The sequence below is a fragment of the Salvia hispanica genome, chromosome 5, assembly GCF_029641045.1.
Source record: "Salvia hispanica isolate PSC_SH4W2 chromosome 5, Shi_PSC_v1, whole genome shotgun sequence".
NCBI lineage: Eukaryota > Viridiplantae > Streptophyta > Magnoliopsida > Lamiales > Lamiaceae > Salvia > Salvia hispanica.
In genome coordinates, this window is record NC_142696.1 from 625,737 (window position 1) to 650,294 (window position 24,558).

General features: G+C 36.0%; 5 protein-coding genes across 8 annotated transcripts; 2 read left to right on the forward strand and 3 right to left on the reverse strand.

Annotated features, from left to right (window-relative positions):
- The first annotated feature begins 404 nt into the window (after positions 1-404).
- OVA4 (Nucleotidylyl transferase superfamily protein) lies at positions 405-5,765 on the forward strand. Its single transcript, XM_048088815.2, has 15 exons — positions 405-480; positions 576-725; positions 1,161-1,248; positions 1,855-1,896; positions 2,159-2,248; positions 2,347-2,469; positions 2,964-3,035; positions 3,269-3,381; positions 3,549-3,570; positions 3,670-3,735; positions 3,865-3,921; positions 4,390-4,436; positions 4,600-4,681; positions 4,765-4,854; positions 5,374-5,765. The coding sequence occupies exons 1-15, from the start codon at positions 413-415 to the stop codon at positions 5,506-5,508; spliced, it is 1,245 nt and encodes a 414-aa protein (XP_047944772.1). The 5' UTR covers positions 405-412; the 3' UTR covers positions 5,509-5,765.
- Positions 5,766-6,218: 453 nt separating this feature from the next.
- On the reverse strand, positions 6,219-9,648 carry LOC125190556 (cell division control protein 2 homolog A). Of its 2 annotated transcripts, none has more exons than XM_048087883.2 (9): positions 9,582-9,648; positions 8,899-8,938; positions 8,633-8,817; positions 8,282-8,402; positions 7,696-7,869; positions 7,264-7,427; positions 6,948-7,035; positions 6,796-6,849; positions 6,219-6,674 (listed from the first exon to the last, which is right to left on the reverse strand). In XM_048087883.2, the coding sequence occupies exons 2-9, from the start codon at positions 8,905-8,907 to the stop codon at positions 6,585-6,587; spliced, it is 885 nt and encodes a 294-aa protein (XP_047943840.1). In that variant the 5' UTR covers positions 8,908-8,938; positions 9,582-9,648; the 3' UTR covers positions 6,219-6,584. The 2 variants fall into 2 exon arrangements, with proteins under 2 accessions (XP_047943840.1, XP_088915606.1); XM_089059480.1 differs by lacking the exon at positions 9,582-9,648 and adding an exon at positions 9,313-9,451.
- A 4,015-nt stretch (positions 9,649-13,663) lies between these two features.
- LOC125186503 (Pentatricopeptide repeat (PPR) superfamily protein) lies at positions 13,664-16,206 on the forward strand. Its single transcript, XM_048082874.2, has 2 exons — positions 13,664-13,771; positions 13,914-16,206. Exon 2 carries the CDS (start codon positions 14,139-14,141, stop codon positions 16,107-16,109), a length of 1,971 nt encoding a protein of 656 aa, XP_047938831.1. The 5' UTR covers positions 13,664-13,771; positions 13,914-14,138; the 3' UTR covers positions 16,110-16,206.
- A 521-nt stretch (positions 16,207-16,727) lies between these two features.
- LOC125191114 (uncharacterized) lies at positions 16,728-19,950 on the reverse strand. 3 transcript variants are annotated; one of them, XM_048088580.2, is made up of 4 exons: positions 19,669-19,950; positions 18,375-18,587; positions 18,195-18,299; positions 16,728-17,738 (listed from the first exon to the last, which is right to left on the reverse strand). In XM_048088580.2, the coding sequence occupies exons 2-4, from the start codon at positions 18,550-18,552 to the stop codon at positions 17,005-17,007; spliced, it is 1,017 nt and encodes a 338-aa protein (XP_047944537.1). In that variant the 5' UTR covers positions 18,553-18,587; positions 19,669-19,950; the 3' UTR covers positions 16,728-17,004. The 3 variants fall into 3 exon arrangements, with proteins under 3 accessions (XP_047944537.1, XP_047944536.1, XP_047944535.1); XM_048088579.2 differs by having other exon boundaries at positions 18,375-18,608; XM_048088578.2 differs by having other exon boundaries at positions 18,375-18,605; positions 19,669-19,940.
- Positions 19,951-20,442: 492 nt separating this feature from the next.
- Positions 20,443-24,552, reverse strand: LOC125190120 (RNA polymerase II transcription mediator). Its single transcript, XM_048087323.2, has 8 exons — positions 24,318-24,552; positions 24,022-24,241; positions 23,309-23,422; positions 23,039-23,124; positions 22,527-22,914; positions 21,954-22,418; positions 21,464-21,781; positions 20,443-21,019 (listed from the first exon to the last, which is right to left on the reverse strand). The coding sequence occupies exons 1-8, from the start codon at positions 24,404-24,406 to the stop codon at positions 20,705-20,707; spliced, it is 1,995 nt and encodes a 664-aa protein (XP_047943280.1). The 5' UTR covers positions 24,407-24,552; the 3' UTR covers positions 20,443-20,704.
- Positions 24,553-24,558: the final 6 nt, after the last annotated feature.

A 24,558-nucleotide genomic window follows, 5' to 3' on the forward strand; every position in this document is an offset into this window, starting at 1 on the left:
ATTATTACATTACTCCCTCCGTTCCCGATTAAGAGTCACATTTTTTCATTTCGATCCGTTCCCAATTAATAGTCACACTTCATTTTTACAATAAATAGTAAGTAGGTTCCACATTCCACTAACTCAATTCACTCACATTTTATTATAAAATCAATATAAAAAATGGGTCCCACATTTCACTAACTTTTTCAACCAACTTTTCTTTACATTTCTTAAAACTCGAGTCCGGTCAAGGTGTGACTTCTAATCGGGGACGGAGGGAGTATTAATTTACAGTTGTATTTATGGGCCGACCTTCATGTATATCCAGGCCCATATGAAGTACCGATGGGCCGGAGAATGGTTCCGGGTCAAAATCCGGATATATAAATATCATTATTCAAATCCGAAACCGGAAACAGCAGCAGCAGAAATGGGGCGCTCCATTTTCTCTCACTTCCTAATCCTCTCCAACACTCCTCCGCGCTCCATCGTCTCACTGTAAATTTTTCCTTCACTCTCACCGCTCATTTTGTTGCTTCAATTCTCCATGAAAATTATGGTTCGATTTCTTTTTTTATTTGGAATCCGAGCAGGCCGCGCGGTGCGCGTCTCGGAAAATGCTTGAGCAGAGCTGGTGGAATCTACGAGCCGCGGCGGCTGAGGATCGGCGAGAGTCTGCGCTGCCTCTGCAGCCTCGCAGTGTCGGAGCCTTCGACTTCGCAGACTTCGTCTAGCTCAGTGAAGTATTAGCTCTTGCGATTTTTTTTACTGCTAATTTGAGTGTATTTCTAGCTCTGAGGATTTACTTGATGAGTGATTTGGTGTGAATGTGTTTTCCAAGCAATGCATGCCTTGTATATCGAAATTGCAGTTGTTCGTGTTAAATTGTGATCTTATGTTCCCCGTATTTTGGAGCTAGAGCATTGGTGCATTTCTCTCACGTTGATTAAGGCGTGTGTGGTTGTAATTTCTGTGAGGTTCGAATGGTGATATTGAAGTTTGTCGAATTGTAAGGAACTCTGCTGAGACTGCTTATTGTCTATGTGGCTTAAGTTTAGAGCCGTTTGATGTTAAATTTTTATGAAGCGTGTTAGGCCAACTAAAATGTGAGCCATTGTTTGTATTTTTTGTTAATATAGCATTACCTTTTACTTGATGTATTAATTTCTCATTTATAGGAAGAGAATAGTCTCCGGCGTTCAGCCCACAGGATCCATACATCTTGGTAACTATCTCGGAGCCATAAAAAATTGGATTGACTTGCAGGTTAGCTTTCAAATATTTGTCCAGCACTTTATTAAGGTTTGATTTGAATTAGATATCTATGTGCCCCTGCACCGTGTTTAAGCCAACTCTATTGGATGGAGAAACAGTCAGGCTTAGTATTAGATGTTATAGCAATCATAGATAGGAAGATGGGAGGGTGAACATATAAGGACATTTATCATGATGTTCTTATCAACCTATGTGCAGGTTTGCCATAGTTCTTTCAAGTAGTAAAAGGACATGAATAAGTGTCCGTATAAACAGAATATGGTTGGACATGTTATAATCTCGTAGACTTCTGTAGCTTAGCAGTCTCATCAGATGAACAAATGTGAGTCCGCTGCTCTACAATGGGGGTACAAATGCATAATACAGGCATGACTTCCTTAGCTCAATCAGAGTCTAATGCTTTGTAAAACTGATTTAAGTATTCTTCAGCTACATGCCTACCACAGTCCTGTTCTTACATACTCCACTCCACTATTGTCATCACAGACACGTTCTTATTATACTACTCCTATTATATTCCATTTATGTCACTTTTGTGTTTTTGTCAGAGCTCTGCTCTTGTTTCCTGTTGTTTCACCCCCAATTTGCTTTTTGCAGAATACATACGAGACACTCTTCTTCATCGTGGACCTCCATGCGGTAACCTCAGTTTTCTTCTTGATTTGAGTATCACACATTCCATATCGCTACGTCTGAATTGTAGCTCCCTGTTTGAATAATCTCACTAAAACACAGTGCTTTGAAACTTATGATATATAGTTATTTAAAATAGGTTCAAATTTTGTGGATTTACTTTAAACTAGGTATACCACTGAGTTTAACGCTCACAAAATAAACCTCATCTTGATTAAATTATTTGTCGTTGTTCTTAAGTTAGACTAATCTTACTTTTCTCTTGCAGATAACTTTGCCATATGAAGCACACAAATTATCTAAGGCTACCAAAGATACTGCAGCTCTTTATTTAGCATGTGGTGTGGATCCTTCCAAGGTCTCACAGTTAACTTATGCCCCTTTATGATTGAACATTATAGCCGCCTATCACTTGAAGATTGTTTGCATGACTTTGCGGCTTACTTCCCATTCCAGGCATCAGTCTTTGTGCAGTCTCATGTGCGTGCTCATGTGGAATTGATGTGGTTACTGAGTTCGGCCACCCCAATTGGTTGGCTGAATAGAATGATTCAATTCAAAGAAAAATCGCAGAAGGAGGTGAGTTTTGTGATGTTCGTTGTTTAGCTGATTATTCATCTCATGTTTATCTTCTTAACATATCATGTGAACTCATGCACCATAGTGATTTTATGTTCATCTCATAGGCTAAATATATTCCTTGCAGAATATCTACACAATAGTAATCTAATAAAAGGAATTTATTGGTTATGATGCTGATTATCTTAGTTGTTTATGAACCTGGATTGCTGGTTTTTAGCTTATATCACCGCTATATACATGTTGATTTAGTACTTTGAATTTGATACAATTACTTACCTCTTGCTCGTACAAGATGTAATTGCCTGCGTGTGGAAAACACCTTAGATGCAACAAGAAGAGGTAAAATACGGTTCTTAATCATTATTAGTGGAATCTCGCTTATCTTGACAAAAAAATCTCTACTCCGCAATACTTTGATTAAGGTACTTGAAGTTATTTCTGAATAGTATAGTTTTATTCTTGTTATAATTAAATCTAATCATTACATACAGGGGAATGAAAATGTTGGGGTCGCCCTTCTGACATATCCAGTGCTGATGGCCTCAGATATACTGTTGTATCAAGTAATCTTTTCTTTTCTTTCAATATGTCCTTTTCTTTATTTTTGGAGATCTATTCTTTGTTTGGGGTCCTAGTTGTGTTTGTGCACTATACTTGTGTGACCTTGGAGAGTAGCAAGTCTTTCACATTACATGGTGAAGATTATAGTTGCAACAAGATACTTGCATATTGGTATGGGTGGCTGTATTGTATTGGCTGAATGAGTCACTTTTATGACTATTGTATTATTGTGCAGTCTGATCTTGTTCCAGTTGGTGAGGATCAGAAACAACACCTCGAGCTGACACGAGAAATAGCTGAACGAGTTAATTATCTATATGGAGGGAGGAAGTGGAAAAAGCTAGGAGGGTAAGACTTAGACACTTAGTATAGTTCAAATAATTTAGCAATAAACTTTTTGCTTCATTTATGTCATCAGCTTCTGTCCAAGATTTTTCTTGTTATACTGTGTCTTTCCTACTTGCGGCACTAGGAAATCTGAATGATTTGTCTGATCAACTTTTCTCTGGCCACAGGAGAGGTGGTGCTATTTTTAAGGTTTGTTTCGTTCATTGTCCTCTTATGCAATAAACTTCTGGTAAACGCATTAATTTGGAGATTAGATTAACTCATGCTTTAACTATGTCATTGATATAGGTTCCTGAAGCCCTTATTCCACCTACTGGAGCTCGTGTTATGTCCCTCACTGATGGTCTTTCTAAGGTAATGATTTCACATAACTTAGGGATCTTTTAAAGATAAAGTCATTGCAAGTTTACAACAACTGTTGCTTACAAGATATCTGCTCCTTGAGTAGTACTAGTACTTATATCCATTGTTCTTTGTACGTAGATGTCAAAATCTGCTCCGTCTGATCAATCACGAATCAATCTGCTTGATTCAAAAGATGTGAGTATAAACATTTCTATCAATCTGGTCCTTCTGTATCTTCAGTTTTCATATTTTTTTTAATTCTTTTTCGAAAAGGAATTATGTCGAAGCTAGTAAAGTCAGTAGTAATTTGTAATGTGAACATGTAACACTTCATAAAGATTTTAATTGGCTAAAAGACTAAAATAGAGCAGGAATTACTTATATGGAAATATGGTGGCAATCTGTAAATATCCATGTCTTCCCTTTGTTTTCTTTATTTTAAACGACAGGGGAGGTAGCATTATGCTAGAATTTGGAAAGCTAAATCGACACTTGCTCTCAGGATCATCAGCTTCATATTTTTAAAGAGTGTACCATAGATATCAATAAAAACATCTCAGACTCTGATCATTTGTTTCTGGTTGAAGTATGTTGGTATCTAGCAAGTTGCTACAGGCTTTTTATCGTCCCTATCCTAAAATATTTTCTTCAATGAATTTGCAGGCAATTGCAAACAAAATAAAACGATGCAAGACGGACTCATTTACTTGGTTAGATCCTATTTTGCTTAATCTTGATGCTCATGTATTTAAGCTTCTTTGCATCACTTTTGTACTCTTTTTTTCCTCTTTGTGTGTGTGTGTGTGAGTGCTTGTACGAGATAGTTACAAAAGCTCAAATCTTCTTATCTCTGCTTGTTGGAAAACTTTTCAGGCTGGAATTTGATAATCCTGAGAGGCCTGAATGTAACAACCTTCTTTCAGTATATCAGCTTATTACCGGCAAGAGCAAACAGGTACCTGATCGAAACAGAGGTTACTTGTTTCAATTTGAATGTCCTTTTGAGCTGATAAAGCTTTACTTGTTTCCATTATGCAGGAGGTTCTGGAAGAGTGCAAAGATATGAATTGGGGGTCATTCAAACCCCTTCTCACTGATGCCTTAATTGATCATCTTCATCCAATCCAGGTTTCGCTTCCTCTTTGGTATCTTTATTATTCACAGATGCATGCAATAAAAGGAAATATGACTGGATTATCCTTAATTTCTTCTGGAATACGCATGTCTGAAAAGTATCATAGATGAAGAATACGATTCAAAACATTTTAGGCTTGTCGTCATGATTTATGAGTGTGAAGTTAGGGACTTCGGAGATGATAGTTTGGGGTTCAGTCTGTTTCTAATCCTATAATCATCTCCAATTCTCCATGTAGATATCTGCTCCTACTACTTAGTCTCCCTCCATCCTCAAATACGTGACCCCTCTCTTAAAAGATCGCGTGCCTAGAAAGTGGTTTACTAACTCTTTATATCCTTGATTATTGCATGAAAACAGAACACTAACTATTTAGTCCCTGCATCCTAAATAGGACACTTATTTGGGGACGGAAGGAGTTTCAATTTGTTTTCCCCCCATTTTTCAGCAACCTTTATACGCTTGCTGTTAATTGCGAAAGATTAGTCTCTTACAGTTCAGCTGCTATACAGGAACGTTACGCAGAAATAACATCGGATCCCTCTTACTTGGACGGAGTTTTGGCTGACGGTGCTAGTAAAGCTGCATCCATAGCAGATGCTACCGTCAGTAACGTTTACCAGGCAATGGGATTTTTACGGAGATGATGAAAATCAACTCTCTGAGATAATGCGAGCGGAAATGTCATTCAGGTGGCTTCTCCAAACAACTGAATAAACTCGAATAGGTTTTGCTATTTATTTTTTACTTATTATTAGTACTCGTTCGAGGTGGGTGCATTTGTTTCTAGCAGCTGGATTGTTTGGTCAAATATCATATCTGATTTTTTGAAGTGATTCATATACATGTATTTCTCGTCTAACTTATTGATTCAATCACATATATTTGCAATTATCTTCTTACTTTTCGAGGGAAAAAACGCTACTTAATTTTTCAGCGGAACATGAGATTTTATAGGCCTTTGTACTAAAATAATGTTTGTAGTTTCTTTTTCCCCATTACTGTACAAGTAAAAATTCTACGTTCTTGTTATTACAATAATATTATTTGCGCCTTGTTATTATAATGCATAACAAAATTGCTGCAGAACACTATTTTATAGTTTCATCTAAACTTTCTGAGGAAAAATATCTGTGAATAAAAAACAAATTGCAAAAATAAATTGAAGTTAGAAATTGTCTATCTTTCAACTTCCACGAACTTAGAGACTATATTTTGATATCGTACTATTAATTTAGTCTTTGGTTGAAAAAATACAATAATTTGAATTGTCTCAACACACCAAATAGGCAAATGGAGTATCATATTTTAATCAAGAATAATCAAGGTACTAATTTCTAACATATCAAATAAGATATACAATCAACATAGTACATAAAATATATAAGCAACTGTTTGCTCCGAAATAATGTCAAAAAGTAACATTTGGCTAATAGCATGATGTTACATCAAAACTGTCAAAAATAAACATATAAAAAAAGAAAAAAATTGACACAGCCACACAAAAGGGGGAGAAGATAAGAGCATGTGAAAGCAGGGGCGACTGAGATTTCCTTCATAGTTCCTTGTGTGAAGAAGTACTTTGGTATCAACCAAATCGTACCGAAAGAGAAGGAAGATATGGGAAGATAACGTCACCCGTGTATCACACTTTTGTCGAGAGGAATAAAATGCAGATGCCACGCATAAAAATATACAATATAACAAAAAGCAAGGGCATCAATCAGGGGACAAACCCGATATCCTTGAAGTATTCATGCTCCAGCGCGTTTCTGGCAGTAATTCTTTTGCTTGGATCTAAGCAGAGCATTTTCTGTGAAACGGCAGATAAGTCGACTGGACATCAGAGATGTTCCTCACACATTTATGTAGTAAATGGAAAGCGGAAAATGTGTAAAGACTACTCTACAGTCAATGGAGACAAATGAACTTACACCGAGGAGGTCAAGGCCACCTGCGTCAAGATTTGGAACCACAGACGAGAGATCCTGTGGAATAAACATATTAGTCAAAATCATACATCTGAATTAGCTAGAACAATAAATTTGGGAATGTGAGTTTTAAAATAGATCCCAATTTTAATCACCTTGGGTGGCCATTTCGGAAATGCTGATTTAAAATCAGGTAAAGATGTCACCCCGGGCCATGTATCTTCATTTGGAGTGCCCATGATTCTTCAATACAAAAGAATAAACAGGAAGCAGATATTATGTTTTCGAAATGCTGATATGTTGTTCAAATATATTTTACGAATATCTTCAGTCTACACTACAAATGACCGATAAAGGCATGGTCAGTTTGTTTAAGTAGTGCATAAGGAAAAAGTTTAGTCAAGAATTTTGCTCTGTTGTGACTGACTCTAATTTAACTCAAATGAAACATCACTAGGTCAGAGGCATCACCTAAAGATTTTGAAGAGTTCGTCTATCTCAGAGTCCCCAGGAAATAGTGGTCGTTGGTTTACCATCTCAGCAAATATACAACCAACAGACCATATGTCCACAGGAGTGGAATAGTGGCGTGATCCAAGTAGTATTTCCGGAGCCCTGTACCATAGAGTCACAACCTGCAAAAAAAGGCACTGGTGGTTAAGGGAAACAAGCGATGTGCTGATCAAGTAGGAAACTCCTCTAAAGTGATCATTCGGGGTGAAGAGTGTACGGCTAGTGAAGTAGAGTATTTTCTAGACATGGTGAACTCATTTTGAAAAATCGTCAGGTTTCATGCACAGTAAGATTATAAACAAACAATCCCAAAAGGGAATTGAGGAACTAAAGCATATAGTAGAATACAATAGCCTGCGAACTGATGTATCGTCGAGTGATAGAACATACTTCATGTGTAAATGTCCTGACAGGAATGCCAAAAGCTCTAGCCAATCCAAAATCTGCAAGCTTTAATGCATTGGTACGTCGATCAATCAGCAAGTTTTGAGGCTTCAGGTCTCTATGAAGGACTCGATGAGAGTGACAATAGGCAATACCACGGAGTATTTGATACAGAAACATCTGTGAAATTGGAGCTTGCACAATTACAACATTGATATGCAAGTAAGAGCTTTAGGTGCTACACATCTATGAAGTATTATTGCTTTACTTATCCTTGGGATGCTGAAATACAGATGCATGGTCCCACAAAACTTACAATCAATTTGTTTTTTGTATAAAAACTATAATACCACCAAACAACCTCACCCGACCTACTATGCATCCTGCAGCTAATTATATCAAGCAACTACTTTACTACACTGATGCATTTCAAGAGAAAAGTTGTAGAAAACCACAGAATGTTATTGAATTGATTATTGGTTTCTGATCTATGCAGAAACCATGAAATCCCTGTACTCTACTGCGCTCATCAGACAACAAACTTTAATTATGACAAAGAATCAAGGTCATTTAGCAGAGAAATGAGACATACTTTAACCAAGCGAGGATCCTTTGAGAATTCTGGGCAAGAATCCATGTGTTTTTTCAAGTCCAAGTCCAGATATTCAAATACCAGGTACAGTCGCTTATCGCTGTGCACTACATCCTGTAACCTGTGATCAAACATCAAAATTCAGGTCTCACAAGGTTTACAGATTATGCAATACTACAACCTTAGAAAAGCCTTTCCAAACTCAGAAAATAATTGCTTTTTTATCAGTGCCATCAAATGAAACGGTAATAAGAACTAGCACATTCTAAAGCAACATAAAGAACACGTTCACACTCATACTTCTCACTTACTATTAGTAAGTATCTAGACTAACTTATTACTATTAAGTACCTTACAATATTCCCATGTTGCATCTCTTTCAAGAGAGAAATCTCTCTGATAGCTGTACTCGGCACTCCCTCATCTTCCTGCTCTAGCCGGATTTTCTTTAAAGCAATAGTCTCATTTGTTACACGATCCCGGGCCTTGTACACCACGCCATACGTTCCCTCACCGATCTTCTCAACCTTTTCATACTACACTCAAAATTGGATTATGTAACTACCATTACAGCCACAAACCAATACAAACAGAAAGAGCTGGATAACTATCTTTACCTGGTCCATCTAGTCCACAATAATCGATATCAACAATCAGCTACAAAATGAAGAACCAAACAAAACGTGAGGCGACAGTGTCGAAGCAACATGAACATAGACTATCTATTGCTGCATAGATGTAAACATTTCGCGAAGGATAATATAGCTATAATCAGAACAACAGACTCCTACAGTTCAGATGAAATCAGATTACACTTCCAATGCCGGAAAAATAGGCAAATCGGTTTCGTCAATATTTAGTATTCACTTCGCAAAACAAATTCGATCAAAAACTATAAACATCAGCTCAAAAACACCAGAAAATCAGCTCGCCTTTCTCCAACATCAATTTAAAATGTAAATCAAAGTGCAAAACACACACACACACACAGCGCACTAACAACAGTAACAACTCTACAATTAAACGCGCACGAATTAATTAATCCGTCCAACAAACAACTGCAGCATCGACCGATTCAGCTGGCATTAACACAACGCGCTTATAAACTAATCAAATTAACGCCGATTGAACAATAATCACAAATATACAGAAATAAAATAAAAAAATAAAAATCAAAAGATGTGGCCAGGATAAACAAAGACAGTCATAGTAACTGCGCATCCACATAAATTATGCATAAAAAGGAAAAAAAAGCTCAAAACAAGTACAGATGAGTGGAGATGGTATGCGTACGACGTACCAGAGATCGATAAAATGTGGAGAGAGAGAGTGAAGAGTGCGAGAGAGTAAAATAGAGTGGCCTCTATTTATATGAGCTCTCTCACATATAGGGTTGCTTCTTTTTTATTTTAATTTATTTCAAAATTAGTCAGTTATTTTTTCAACATTTTGACCAATGTTTTACCACAGTTTTCTACTGTCTTTTTATTTCTTTTTTTTTTACTAGCTATATGTTAATTTTACATTGAGACATTAATCACTATTTTTGTATTTATATTACATGGAAAATGCATTATTATTATCATCCACTAAAAAAATACAGAAAATTAATGCATTGGTTTATCATCATCAAAAGATGTGGAGTACTAGTACACTACTCCTTTCGTCCCGCTTTAAGAGTCTCAACTGAGATAAAGATAAGTTTTAAGAAATGTAAAGGAAAATTGATAAAAAAAATATAGTGGAATGTGATAAAATGTGAGTGAAATGAGATTGAGAATGTTGCGCTTATTACATTTTATAGCAAATTCTAACTGAAACTCCTAAAATGGGATGAGCTAAGATGGATGACCGGGACTCCTAAAACTGTTTAGTTTTAATCTAGATACTAGTAAAACATTAGTATTTATTTTAATTTATTATTATATTTTAAAATCGTGGCTTTTGTCTAATGAAAGAGTATATATAGGTGTTTAATAGATCTTGTGTTATTTAATCTTGCAAATTATAAATAAATTCACGATTTATGTCTCTAATGGGTTCATTGCTATTTTAAATGTTACGATTTCGAGTTAATCAATTGAATTATTATGGTTGCACTTTAATATTTGATGTGACAAAAGAAGTCCAATATTATTCGTCGTATTGATTGGAAAACGGCTAATAATAGTTGATTTTTCAAGCTCATAATTACCATGAAATTTAATATCATAATTTGTAATGACTATTGAACTAATGAATTTATTTTCGTTAGCGACCAAATTTATCATTCTTCGCAAACCAATCAAGTACCAAAATTAAATGCACAAATAGTTTGATCTTTTTTTTGGCTGTGATTTTTTATTTATTGCAATGTTCTTTTTCTCATTTTACCTCACAATGACATAACTATTTACTATTTTTGTTATTTTTCAATTAATATTTACGTGATACAGATATGTCTACACAAGATTTTCATGTCATTCTTAAGTAACAGTACATAACATTTACTGTACCATCATATGCTAAATATTTATTGCCAACGGAAAAGGTTTGAAATTATTATTAGCACATAATTATCACATTCTCATGACCCACATATAATGTGAACAATTAATACATAATTTAATATGCTTTGACGAGGAGTTTTCAAGGTTAATTTATTGTTCATACGTGCAATACTGTTTGAACTTGTTATTTACGCACTCATAACTTAATTATTGTGCACTGATCTTAAATATTTTTAAACATAAATACACAAAAAAAGGTTAATGTACGTATGTCACATTTAGTTAAGCCTTTTTTGTGAAGGCAAAATATAACAATTTTGAAGTTTTAAAGTGCGCTCTTGTTTATTATAGACCATAGTGGAAAGACATGCAATGATGCAATCAATATTACACTGCATTTATAGTATTGTGAAATATGCTATACATAAATATTACACTGCATTTATAGTATTGTGAAATATGCTATACATAAATATTACACTGCATTGATAGTATTGTGAAATATGCTATACATAGCTCATTTTTCAGTACTATTTATAACCTTTAAATCAAATAATAATATTAAGAGATTTATTCTTTTATCCTTATAGCTGAAACAAGTGATTGTTTAGTTTTAGGGGATATATTAGAAATCTATTTTGAAGTTACCAAGTAGGGTAAGTTGCCGGCAAAATCACTAACTTTGGTCAATTTCTGATCTGTCTTTTAAATTATAAAAATAGTTGATAATATTATAATCTGGACATTTTACATTTATTGACGCGACACGTACATATGAAAGTTAAAAACATGACTGGCAAGTTGTACTCTTAAACAACATTGATGAAATAGCCAAACATTTTGTCCACATTTGTCATATCATGCATAACTTCTCCAATTTTGAGATTATGAGACAAGTATATCAAAAGTTTTGATGAAATAGCAAAATATTTTGTCCACGCCTGTCATATCATGCATAATTTATCTGATTTTGAGATTATGAGAAAAAAATATCAAAGTTTTGATATGTTACGAGACTACTTTTATAGTATGTTGCGGGATTGAGAAGAAATCGATAATGTTTTTGACATTTTTTCCGGCAATTTACTCAAAACAAAACAATATATACGCTTCACTATATTTTTATCATTATTTTTAGAGGGAATATCTTTTTTAGTACATCAACTATCCTAAATGAGCAAATTTGGTCTATAACATTTCATAATATTTTTTGAGGTCCATCAACTATAAGTTAATTTCAATTCAATTACTTTTTGGCTATTTCCAATATTTTCATGACCAAAGTACCCTTAAGGTCACGAAGGCAATTCAATCTATTTACCCTCTCATTTTCGTTAAAGTTTATAATTTGGGATAATTGATGTACCAAAAAAGATGTTCACTCTAACTTTAATTTCAAAATAAAAATATCTTAATGATATTAATATTCTATTACTATTAATTATTTACTCTTAGTTTTACTTATTTGTAATATTTTAAATCATTGTAATATATTTAATATTAATAGTGAAATAACTTAGGTATAAATATATGTAAACATTATACTTATACAATATTGTACATAAAAGTAGTTCAATTTATTAGATGGAATATTAATTTTTTGATCTTGAAGCTATACATAAAATAATATGTTATTTTTAAGTGCAATACAAAATTGACCATTAAAAATAAATTAAAATTTATTAACATACACGAAATCTTATATAATTCAAAGAGCTAAGTTTTATTTTATATACTCTTATATAGTAATCGTAGTATAAAAAATTAGTTGAAATTATCAATAAATCAATTTAATGAAAAAAGACAATGACATTTCTTAGTTGAATATAATATTAATTTAAATCTATGATCGTTTAATTAAATAAAAAATTAATAGTTGCTATCAATTGTTTAATATCACAATGTCGTGTTTTAATATTATCATTAGGCCATTTACAACAACTTCATGAAAATTGTTCATAGTTCTCATATCTATTCCCTTGACTATTCATAAATCATAGTTTTTCTACTTTATTAAATTTTTATTTCAATATAGTATATATTGTATATTATGATTAACTTAAATTTTCAGATAGAAGAATGTGGATGAATAAAGAGAGAAAAATAAATTACATACATTAATGAAAATGAGAGGGTAAATAGATTGAATTGCCTTTCATGGTCTTAAGAATACTTTGGTCATGGAAAAATTGGAAATAGACAAAATACACTTAAATTGATATTAATTTATAGTTGATAGACTTCAAAAGATATTGTAAAATGCTACGGATCAAATGTATTCATTTAGGATAGTTGCGTACTAAAAATAAAGGGCTATGGCTACAATTAATGGGCTTCCACATTAAGCCCAAAGTAACGTAGTACGCAGTAGTAGAGCCCATCATATTTTAAACATGGGCCGCATTTAAAAAAAAATGGGCCTAATTCTTCAAAAGTTCGCTAATTATTAGGCCATCTTCGATCATTTACGTCATACCCATTTTTTCAGTTCCATCATATTAAACAGTAATTCTGTTCCAACAATTTATACTATTCACCAACCTTTTTTACTTTTTCAAATCTTACCTACATATTTATTTAAATTACACATTAACCCACAACATTTTATCCATGCTTTTCTAAATAATAAAATAATTTAATGCAATTATTATTAGTACTACTAAATATTATATTATTATTTAATTTATTACATTATAATATCACAAATTATACAAAACAAATAATTTATATAAAATAAAATAAATATCAATAAACTTTTTTAACTAAAGATTGTTTGTTTATCTCCTAAAACAAAATACATGGATATGGAGTATATGAATTTTAATTATGCCAGAGCCCATTAAAATGTGTTATTACTACTTTAAACCCAAATACAACTCTCTCTACAGAAAATTTCGCCGCTATTCCTCCTTGCCCCTCTTCTCTGTTTTTCGTTTCTCTCTGCATCTCAGAAAAATTTCTTCGCCAACTTCTTCAATCGTCAAGCATCTCCATAAATCAGGTAATTCCCGGCGTCTATTCCAAAATACATCATTACAAGGGATCCAATTGCAATTTTCACAAGTTTCATAAAGTGAAATGCAGTAGCTACACTTCTACTGCATCTTTGGAGGTGAATTCTACTCCAAATATGGGTTTTGCAGGATGGTTGCCGCGATTTCTAACTACTCAATCCGGCCACCGTCTCTAGATTGGTGTCAATTTCACAGTGAATCGGTTTAACTCCGCAGTTGAGCTGATTGAAATTGCAGTCGTCTGCGTCTGTTTGCGAGCTTGGTGGAATCAGTCGCACTTTCTCACTCTAGCTTCGCATTTTATCAGGATGCTTTCTCATTGAATGTGGTCGATGATTATTTATTCCGTAATTCATGATTCGATCGTTGATAAGAGAGAAGCAAAGAGGTTTAGGTTTATTAAGATCATTATCTGGTGGAAGATTTGCCTTAGGTCACAATGTGAGTCACTTTCCAAAAGGAATTTCAACGCTGTGTTCAAAAGGCCCCTCTCGATGGAGCTTGTTAGGAAAGCTAGAGAGAGAGTTGAAGGAACACAAAATCGATGAGGCTTGGGAAACTTATAACAACTTTGTGCGTGTTTATGGCTTTGTCGATCAATCTCTTATGGCTAATCTGATTACTGAGTCTTCGTATTCATCTGATTCCAAATCTCTTCGTATGGCTTCTCATTTAGTTGTTAGGCTTTCGAAGGACAGGCCGGTTTTGCTTAAACCCGAGGTGATGACGAAGCTGCTCCTTTCCTTGGCCCGGGCGCAGATTCTTGTTCCAGCTGCAAGGGTTTTTAGAGTGATGCTGGAGAAGAAGATCTTGCCGCCTTTGGAAGTCTTGCAGATGGTTTTTCTACATTTGGTGAAGACAGAAATTGGGGCATATTTAGCATCAAATGTTTTGGGGGAAATTTGCTGTAGTTTAAAGGAAGAGAGAGTAAACAGAACAATGACAAGGCCTGATGTTATGGTTTTCAACCTTGTTCTTTCTGCTTGTGTTAGATATGGAGCTTCTTTAAAGGGGCAACTGATTATGGAGCTGATGCCGGTAGTGGGAGTGGCGGCAGATGCCCATACCACTGTGATTATTGCACGTATGCACGAAATGAATGCCGCGAGGGACGAGTTGAAGAAGTTGAAAGATTGTGTGGATATGGTTCCTGTTAATTTGGTTCAGTACTACCTGCCCTTTTATGACTCTTTGTTGAGCTTGAATTTTATGTTCGATGATATCGATAGTGCATCCGCACTTTTGTTAGATCTGTCCAAGTTGTATTTAAGGGGTCGGAATGAACAGAGATCCTGCACTGTTTCGATTGGATCGGACAATATAAAGATGGGGTTGAAGCTGCAGTTTCTACCTCAGCAGCTGCACAAGGATTTTGTGTATAAACTCAACCAAAGGCAGGAGCTTTTATTGCATAAAAATGGAAAGTTTGTTCTGACCAACAAAGGGTTGGCCAAGCTCATCACAGGGTACAAGAGAGCAGGGCGAATCAATGAGCTCTCGAGGCTTCTGATCACCATTCAAGAAATGCTCAATTCACCAGATAAAAGCAGCCCTTGTTCTCAGGTGATCGATGCTTGTGTTTACTTGGGGTGGCTTGAAACAGCTCATGACATACTTGAGGATTTGGTAATGGAAAGTGAAAATCACTCTGTCTGTTTAAGTTCATATACATTGCTTTTGTCTGCTTATTACAGTAGAGATATGGTGAGGGAAGCAGAAGGGCTTGTGACACAAATCCAAAGACTCGGTTTTGATATAGAAACATCCTCAAAGATTTCAGATTCAGAAGTTGAACACACATCAAATTTGGCCAACTCAATCAGCCAAACAATGAGGGAAGAAGATGGAGGAGTCTTACTACATCAGTTCAATTCCTCCATCTTCTTCTTTGCAAAGGCCAAGATGATCGAAGATGCAAGAGAGACATACCGGAAAATGCAGAAGCTGAAGATCCACCCTAATGCTTCCACATATTTCTATCTTATCTGTGGGTATAGTTCTTTGGGGATGTTTCGTGAGATTACAATCTTGTGGGGCGACATCAAGAGGAGCATGGTGAATCGAAATACAGTATACAAGAGAGAATTGTATGAGTTGGTGCTGCTGAATTTTATTCAGGGAGGCTATTTTGAGAGGGTGATGGAGGTTATTCATCTTATGATGGAGAATGATATGTTCTTGGATAAGTGGGGCTATAAAACTGAGTTCTTGAAGTTTCATAGGAACCTTTACCGGACCTTGACTTTGGCCGAGGCTAAGGACGAGGCGCAACGCATGAGGCTCGAGCATGTGAAAGCATTCCGGAGATGGGCTGGCATAAGTTAAACATAGTGGAAGTTTGTATATGTAACTAGGAGCTCATTTTTGTGGACTTAAAATAGAGTAACTTATAAGTAGACTATTCATAGTATATTAAGGTTTATATATGCTCCAACTTAGTTACCATGTTTTACTATACTATGAGAACACTTAGTAAAATCACTAATTGATCAAGATTAGGAGTGTATAACTAGAAACATGTTTGAGTTACACTTGGTATATTACTAAATGTGATTCGTCCTACAATTTTGGTATTTTGAATAGTCTATATAAAGATAATGTTATATATGCGTGACTATAAAATAATACTATAAGCCAAATATAAATTACTAGTCCTACAATTTAAAAGCATTTTCCATTGAATTTCGACCAGTTACACATGGCTCTCTTTTGCACCTCGTTTTGAAGATATAATCACATTATATCCAAGACAAAGTGGTACTTATAGGAACCTTGCAGAGTGCTGATATTACAGATTCCCACTTATTTCATAATTCTATTCTATCATTTCTATGTATCTCATACTCCATAAGCTAGGCAAACTATACAGTTTTCAAAATTGCAAAGGTATATAAACAGAATAGAAATAAAAGTAGAAGAGAATGAACATTCTAACCGAAAGAGTTAGACAATAACAGCACTCACATTGAAGGTGCTGCAAAGAGCAAATAGCATTTGCAAGTTCATTGTGTTCCAAAATAAACTCAAAATCGTGGCACTCAGCGTTGAACTCTAAACTTATGAACATCTCACTCTCCCTTCCAGATATGCACAAGGAAGAAGAATGAGAGGGTAACAAGAAAATGCGAAAACAATGTTTGCAAAATTGAGAGCTTCTAATTGGATGGATGAAAAGACAACAGGAAGCCACATTCAGAATGCACAAGAAAGCTAAATTCACCTACAAAATATTTGGAAGTTGAGAGTCCAATCTGTGCTGCAACTCCTTGATCTTGATCGAAAGCTCCGAGTTTTGCTCCTTGTAGCCTTGCAGCAAGTAGTCTTTTCCTTTATTCAATTCTTTCAGCTCACTCACTTCCCTCCTCAACATTTCAATCCTTTCCCCATTTCTCCCTTTCTCTGGAGACTCCATGTTGTTTTCGACTTCTGGGTAACCATTCACATGCCCGTTGTTCTCAGCTGGCCAAATGGGGACTGTGGGGAGCTTCTCACCTGAGTGGACATGTCCGACACAGCGATCTGCTATTGCCTTGCGTAGTCTCTGTACCTCCTGATCTGATTCAAACAAATCCCTGTTTGCAGCATCCAGAAGAGATTGCAAGTGCGAAGAATGTGAAACCTGTGCGGCAAGAGAGGCTTGCACTTCTGCAATTTGATCTTGCATTTCTAGTATCATGTCATCTCTTCTCTTTAGCTGCTGTCTCAGCTTTTGTATGACCTCCCGCTTGCTGAAAATGTCGGAACCAGATTCTGAGACGCAAGGGGAGTCGGAGCTGTTAGATTGGTGGAAGGGTTTCTGGGGCAGCTCCAGGCGGTCAGGAGAAGACGACCACATCACGCCATTTTCTTTATTGAACTCTGAAACGGGAACAGTCACTAGTGGAAGAGCCATTTCAGGTTCTGACATCATCTGACCATTGGCGTGTGGTTTGATTTCCATCACATTCCCGGATCCTGTTTTAGGAATACATAGATCAGTGAAGTAGAGATAGTTAGAAAGCTCAAGCGATCACCTGTAAATTTTATGGAAAATTCAAAGAGGAACATAATAGTTAAATACAAAGGGGCAAGCATGAATGTTAGTATTCGATTACATGATCAGGAAGGAACTATCAATAATGCCAATTCTCTTGACCATATATCAATAATGCAAGTAACTGTGAATGGTGAACTAGATCATTACTTCCATCAGGCCAAATACTAGAATCAATGCCCCCAAAAGACACATTTTCAACCCACCAGTACAAGTTTTCTCCGGCAAGAGAAAATTGAAGAAAATCGAGTTCGGTTGCACAAACATGCATATGCATGTAGTATATGATTTTACATATTCGAGGTAAATCTTAGCACACTCCAAAATCTGAGAAACCGTCTTATTAAGGCTTTTGACCGGTAGTAAGATGTGATTACCTGAATAATGGCTGTAGCAAACATCTTCATCTTGAGGATAGCAAAAGGCATTTGAATGCATTGGACAGCTTCCCGATTTCTTTCCATCGGTAGATTTTCCATTAACTGCAATTACAGTAAACTCTCAGATAATATAAACAGAATTTTCTGGAATAAGTTGCATGAACATGCATTCAACACCTTTTAAACTTGGACTACTGCTGTCCAGTTGTTTAGCATCAAGGACCTGTTTGAGCTTATACCCAAGGCGCATTGACAAAGTACTAATCAGAGCACTCCCTGCAATAAAAATCCAATTTGGCCCCTCCCCTGGAACATTTCTCGACCTCCGCTGTGCCTCAGTGGCTCTTGGCTTCATTGGTAAAGCTATAGAAGTGCAGAACAAAAGCTTCTCTGGCATGCACACAAACTCTGCTTTTGAATAAAAAAAATATAAACAATTACTATACTACTTTACAGAAAAAAAATAATTCATCATTTGTTAATCAAAATGTTCTTTTTCAATGTCCATGCACAATCCAATATATCCATAAAAATATGTAAACGTAGCTCTCCAACAAAAAAAGCTGAAATGAATGTCCATAGAATTATTGGCAGTCAATTATGCTCGTATTGAACAAGTTCTGTGTGTGCATCTCTTGTTTTAGTCCACATAGTGACTTGACTCTCTGAGAATCCTGATAAACAAATCCTTACGCTAGTTACTAATATATTGTTTTCTTTCAGAAAAAATATGTTTGCACAGTTCATCTCAAGAAATGTTGTAGAATCCCTTGCTATTCTGTCTCTTCTTCCAAATATTTGTCCTAATCCAAGAAATCCCAATTCATTTAAGCTACATCACACAAACACTAACTACGAGTAGTTGGACCTTAAGCCATAAAACACACACTAAAAGTGTTCCATTCTAGAATCACCTAGTTGATTGCTTTTTGCATAACTAAAAACTGACTAACTAAGATATAAAAACAACACAACACGAAGCTTCCCAACAGACTATTCAAGATAATCTCAAAACATGGGAGACAATAGATCGCACTCCACTACTGTATTTTATTTTTTGTGTTCATGGGAGAACTCGCAGACGCTAACTCCGATGCACACGGGGATATATTATTTTTTTATCAATAATTAGACAAAAAGAAACCCCTAATTCAGGTCTGTACACTGTATGCTCTTGCCACAAACTCAGAGACACATTTTGCTAAAAAAATTCCCATAAATAACAACGATTAACCAAACCACTAGCCACAGATAATTCCAAAACCTCATAATTCCTTCATTGTTCATACATTCCCAATCACATCCTTCTATTCAGAGCTCAACCAGCTAGTAATTTAGTATAAACAGAGATACATACACTAACGCAATCAATAACCCCCGACAGAAGCAAGCGCGCGAAATAAATAAAATAATTGAGAAGTAAAAGAATTCGCTAAAATAGGATAAAATTTCAGCTAGAGAGAAAAAGTACCACAGATTCCACCAAGCTCGCAACCAATCTCACACGGCTGCCATTTCAATCAGCTCAATTGCGGTACTACCCGATTCATTGTGGAAATACACACCAGGCTGGAGTCGGTGGCCGGGTTAGAATCACGGCGGTGCCACAGCGATTGACGGAGGAAATGGGGAAAGTGAGACAAGTTAGGGCGGCTTTTTCTACATAAATTGTTCTAAATCCTAATTCTCGTGCTAATTATTTTACTTCTACTACTAGTACTAGTTTAGAAGTTACAGATTACGCAGCTAAAAATAGTAAATATAAAGTGGTCTAATTTTTTGTGTAATAAAATAATTATAATTTGATATTATGAATCCTCATTATAATAAAAACATATAACGGTTGTTACGACATTTAAAACAGAAAAAAGAAAAAACAATAAACCATGAAAAAGTGCTAAGCCACTCATTCTCGAATACCAAGTAAAGAATTAAATAAAGTAAAGCTTTAATAATATGCATATCAAACTACCCCTTTACAGTAGTAGGACTTTTCTACCGGTATTTTCATAATGTTTTTTAATAGTATTAAATTTTTTGTACTAGGGAAAGTGATGTGAAAATGAAATAAATAATACTACAGCCCATTTTAGATAAGACAAGGCACACATTTTCTGGAATTATTCTATTTGTGATTTTTCATTGTCATGTTCTAGTAAATAAAAGCATGTGTTCATCCAATGCACAATTTTTAGACAAAAAAAGCGAAGAAATATCATAGAATCACCAAAGACGAAGACCAAACTATACATAAATTATCACCTTGAATAAAAAAGTAAAAAAATAAAGCTGTGATGAAGCATATTATACCGTTTTGTTTGCCTGTCACCATATGCTCTCACGTGAAGTACATGTCACTCACTAAAGCTAAAATATATGAGGAAATAGTAAACCCATTTGTCACGTTTAGTACTTTACAGATACATGTCTGATGCCTATTCCTACTTACATTTTACTAACACACAAATTCCAAGTAAATCGAAAATTCGTTTACAAACGACCGGTTCTCAATAGCTGCATAAGTTCAGGAAATCCAACAATGTGGCATGCAAGAGATCAAGGGGCAAATAGCCTAAGAACTTCCTGCTCTGTGACTCGAAATAGGACATGTCTGAACGAAGCTTGTGTTCCTCGGTGAGGCCATCGTCTATCGTGAGCCACCAAGAGATGCAACCTTGGGTATCATCAGGGTCTACATGTGCCACCAGTCGAGCTATCTCGCCCTGCTCCAGCTCGAACGCCAGTGATAAGAAATCTCTGTTTGCTTTGATGCCGACTGCGAGAGCTTCCTCATGCAGCCACTCGATGATTTGGCTAGCAACCTATAAAAGGATTTTTGCCAACATTACAACATACATAGATAGCCACATAAGAGTTATAGTACATCTACTTGTCGGGACCATACTTGTAAATAGATAGCCACATAAGAGTTATTGTACATCTACTTGTCAGGACCATACGGGCCGCGCTATAACTTCTAGAACAGTGTCACATATGAAGAAAGTTTGTGTATGAATTAGTAAAAGCACCATTTGCAACTCAAAAACATGTTCTATAGTTAACGTTAAAAAGAGAAAACGTGACCATTTTCATATATGATTTGAGTCTATACCACAGAGCAGATTGTGCAATGTGCAAGAACATACAAGTTGAAACGGTTCTAGGTTTCAACTTTGTGACAAGACCCCTTAACTGTAAGCCACATTGCAAAAATATTATGATAACAGAAAGTAGGCACTAAAATTTTTAAGATGCCATTCACATACCTGCTGAATAAGTATAATAGGAAGATCTGCCAAGTCACAGTCGTATCCATTAATAGAGCTGACAGCTTCAGATTTTCCTTTGAAAAGACCTAGAATATTAGGAGCACCTTCACCATGTACGCTAATGGAATCATCAATCACCACAACCTTAGTCCAGAACTGGGATCTTACGACCTTCCCGTTGCCAGTGCCGGGTGTCTGAATTTGGCTAGCAGCATGAATGATGGATTCAGGAATCTTCATTGAAAGTGTCCATGAAGATGTCCGAGAGTGCCAAGTTGGATGAGAAAATAATTGGACGTACGGTGTCCGGTGAACCTTCAAGTGCATAAAATACACTTAGTCAGTCTGTGCATAAGAACTTAATCCAGATTAATTAAAAAAATTTATAATTATTGATGGATGATCGTTCTTAGTAAATTTAAGAGTAGAATTTATGTTATTTGGGATTTATAATGTCAAGTTGTCAAGAACGAGATGCAGTACATACCAGATTTTCCAGCATAGACAGGACCTTATTTGAGAATATTCTGTGAGCAAGAGACATGCAGAAATGCCCTAGTATGCTGGAATTGTCCTTCGCTGGCTGGCCAGGAATTTGACTCTTTCGTAAAGGCATGGCTTTGGATTTTGCTCTGACAAACACATACTCATGAAATAATTGTCGCAAATAAATCTCAAAACCAAGTTGTCTTGGGACCCTTGATCTCTCTGTTTTATCAATAGCTTTTCCATAATCTTGTTCGTCAAATGACTCCACATCTACATTTGAAGTTTCTACAGTGTTTACTTCCGATGCACTACTTATTTGCTGATCATCTTGACTGGATGAGACGAGTGAAAGGGAAACAGATGCTCCTTCACCAATGCTTAGGCGCAAATAATTTTCTTTTATGCCAGTCAGGTTCACATGCAATGAAGGACTACATGCTTCACGGTTTACCAAATCAAACACCTGAAATACATTATTTTAATAAAAAAATAATATAAAAATTGATGGAATTATATTTTAGCACAACCTAATAGTACGATATAATGAGATATACATAAAAGGAATATAGACCTGCTCATCATGTATTGCTCGATGAACTTCACGTAAGGTTAAATGCATTTCCCTCACACGTTCTTCATCCGTTGCATGTTCCTTCACAGGCATTGGAGAAGAACCATTGGATTCTGCTTGCGTCTTTGTTTCACCAGGTCTTGTCAACTTATGAGAAGGATTGAGTCCAAGAAACTGAAACTGAAGAGAGTGGCATGACTCACGGGGTACATTCACTGTGAGCATTCCAGCTGCATCATGCTCAACAGGAATTGTAGACATGGAAGATGGACGAAATACAGAAGCCAAATCATATAATGAACTGTCAAACAAATCAATATAGAAGCCTTCATTGCCAGAGGCAGCTGCAACCAATCGATGTCGTTTAATTTTCCAATTTTGCTGCAATCTGTCATCCATTAGAAAATGCAATTTTGTTAGTGAGGATGAGAAAAGAGATTTCCACTAGCTTTATGTAAATCACACACTGGAAGAACAGAAACATATGGCTTCTTCAAGCATTTAGTAATTACCTAATGAGGGCCCCATAAAATCTAGCCTCTCTTGCTACTTGTTCCTCCAGTGCTTTGGCAGATTGCTTTAAATATTTTCCAAGACCCTGCAGTGTAACATAAGACCTTAACCATACTGCACCATAGCATTAATGTGCGAAAACTATTTTCATTAAAGCACAAAATATGCACAAACAAGAAAGAAAAAAGATGTACGAAAGTTAGAGGTCATTAATAAAGTCCTGCAAAAGTAATTCTTGTATGAGTCGTATGACAAAGACAACAACTTACCCGGAAACACTGTAGCTTGGTTGCAGTAGACACAGCAAGGTCAGATAGATGTTCATTCGGCAACGGCTTTGGCCGTGTCATTCCCGCAACTGTTACAGCATCATTGGCTTCTACCTGTGTAAATCACATCAGATTTATATTACAATCTTTATAGGTTCTAAGCTCTTAAGAAAGGCATTGTTTCAAATACAAGAAAAGAAAGAAGTTTGTGAAGGAAAAGGAAGCATCCACAGACTACGCAGACTGAAAAGACAATAGGGTGGAAACTTATTACTCCTTCGGGTAGCCCAAAAGGCTTGGATGGTTTAAACAGGTAGTTCATAACCATCATATAACCATAAATCTCTAAGACTGTAACTAGTTGAGCAAGCACACAAAAATCCTAGGCCTCTGGCCAAAACCAAACTAACAGGTCTGCTGAAACAGGCTAAAACAAGATAAATCATCACCACCATATAACCATAAATCTAGACAACATCATGATTTACTCTAAGAGTGGCCTTTAGTAGCAAGACATTAGTCTTGGCATATGTATTCCCAAAGTTAAATTCAAGATAAGTAAGACATGGATGCAGAGATGCTCATGCTCTATAGAAGAACAACTTCAATTGAGCCTTTGTATAACTAACAAGGACCACTCCACGGAATTACATGTCATATACACACTAGATACAGAAACAAGCAATAAAAAGGAAGGGATTAAAACTCTTTACCGTATTAATGAGATCAATTATGACGGAGAGCTCTTGGTGAGCTAGCTGCAGATTCTCCACTAAGCTCTGCCATTGCCATTGCTGCTGACTGGATGTTGCACCATCCTTGGCACTCGCACCTTCACTCTTCCGCTTCTTGCTCGGATCCTCTCTTTCCACTGCCCAGGCGAAGTCTATCCTCCTCACCAAGTTCACTCTCTTTTCATCATACCCCACATCCCTGCCACACACACACCAATATCACGCCAATCCATCTGAATTGAGATTTTTTACCTAGTGTGGAAAGTGAAACTGACGTTGGGAAGTGTTCGAAGCCATTTTCCTCGATGGCATCGAGCCGTTTGATTGGAAGCTTGTCTAGTGAAATTTCAAGATCCCCGTCCATTATTCTTGCTTAGATTTCCAATCAACAATTCCCAGCGCAATTGAATCATATAATAGAAGCCAGAAGGTGGCGTCGCCGGTGACGGTGACGGGGGGCGCTGATTTTCGCCGGAGTCTTGGAGATGGAATGGAATGCCGAATAGGGTTTTTTTT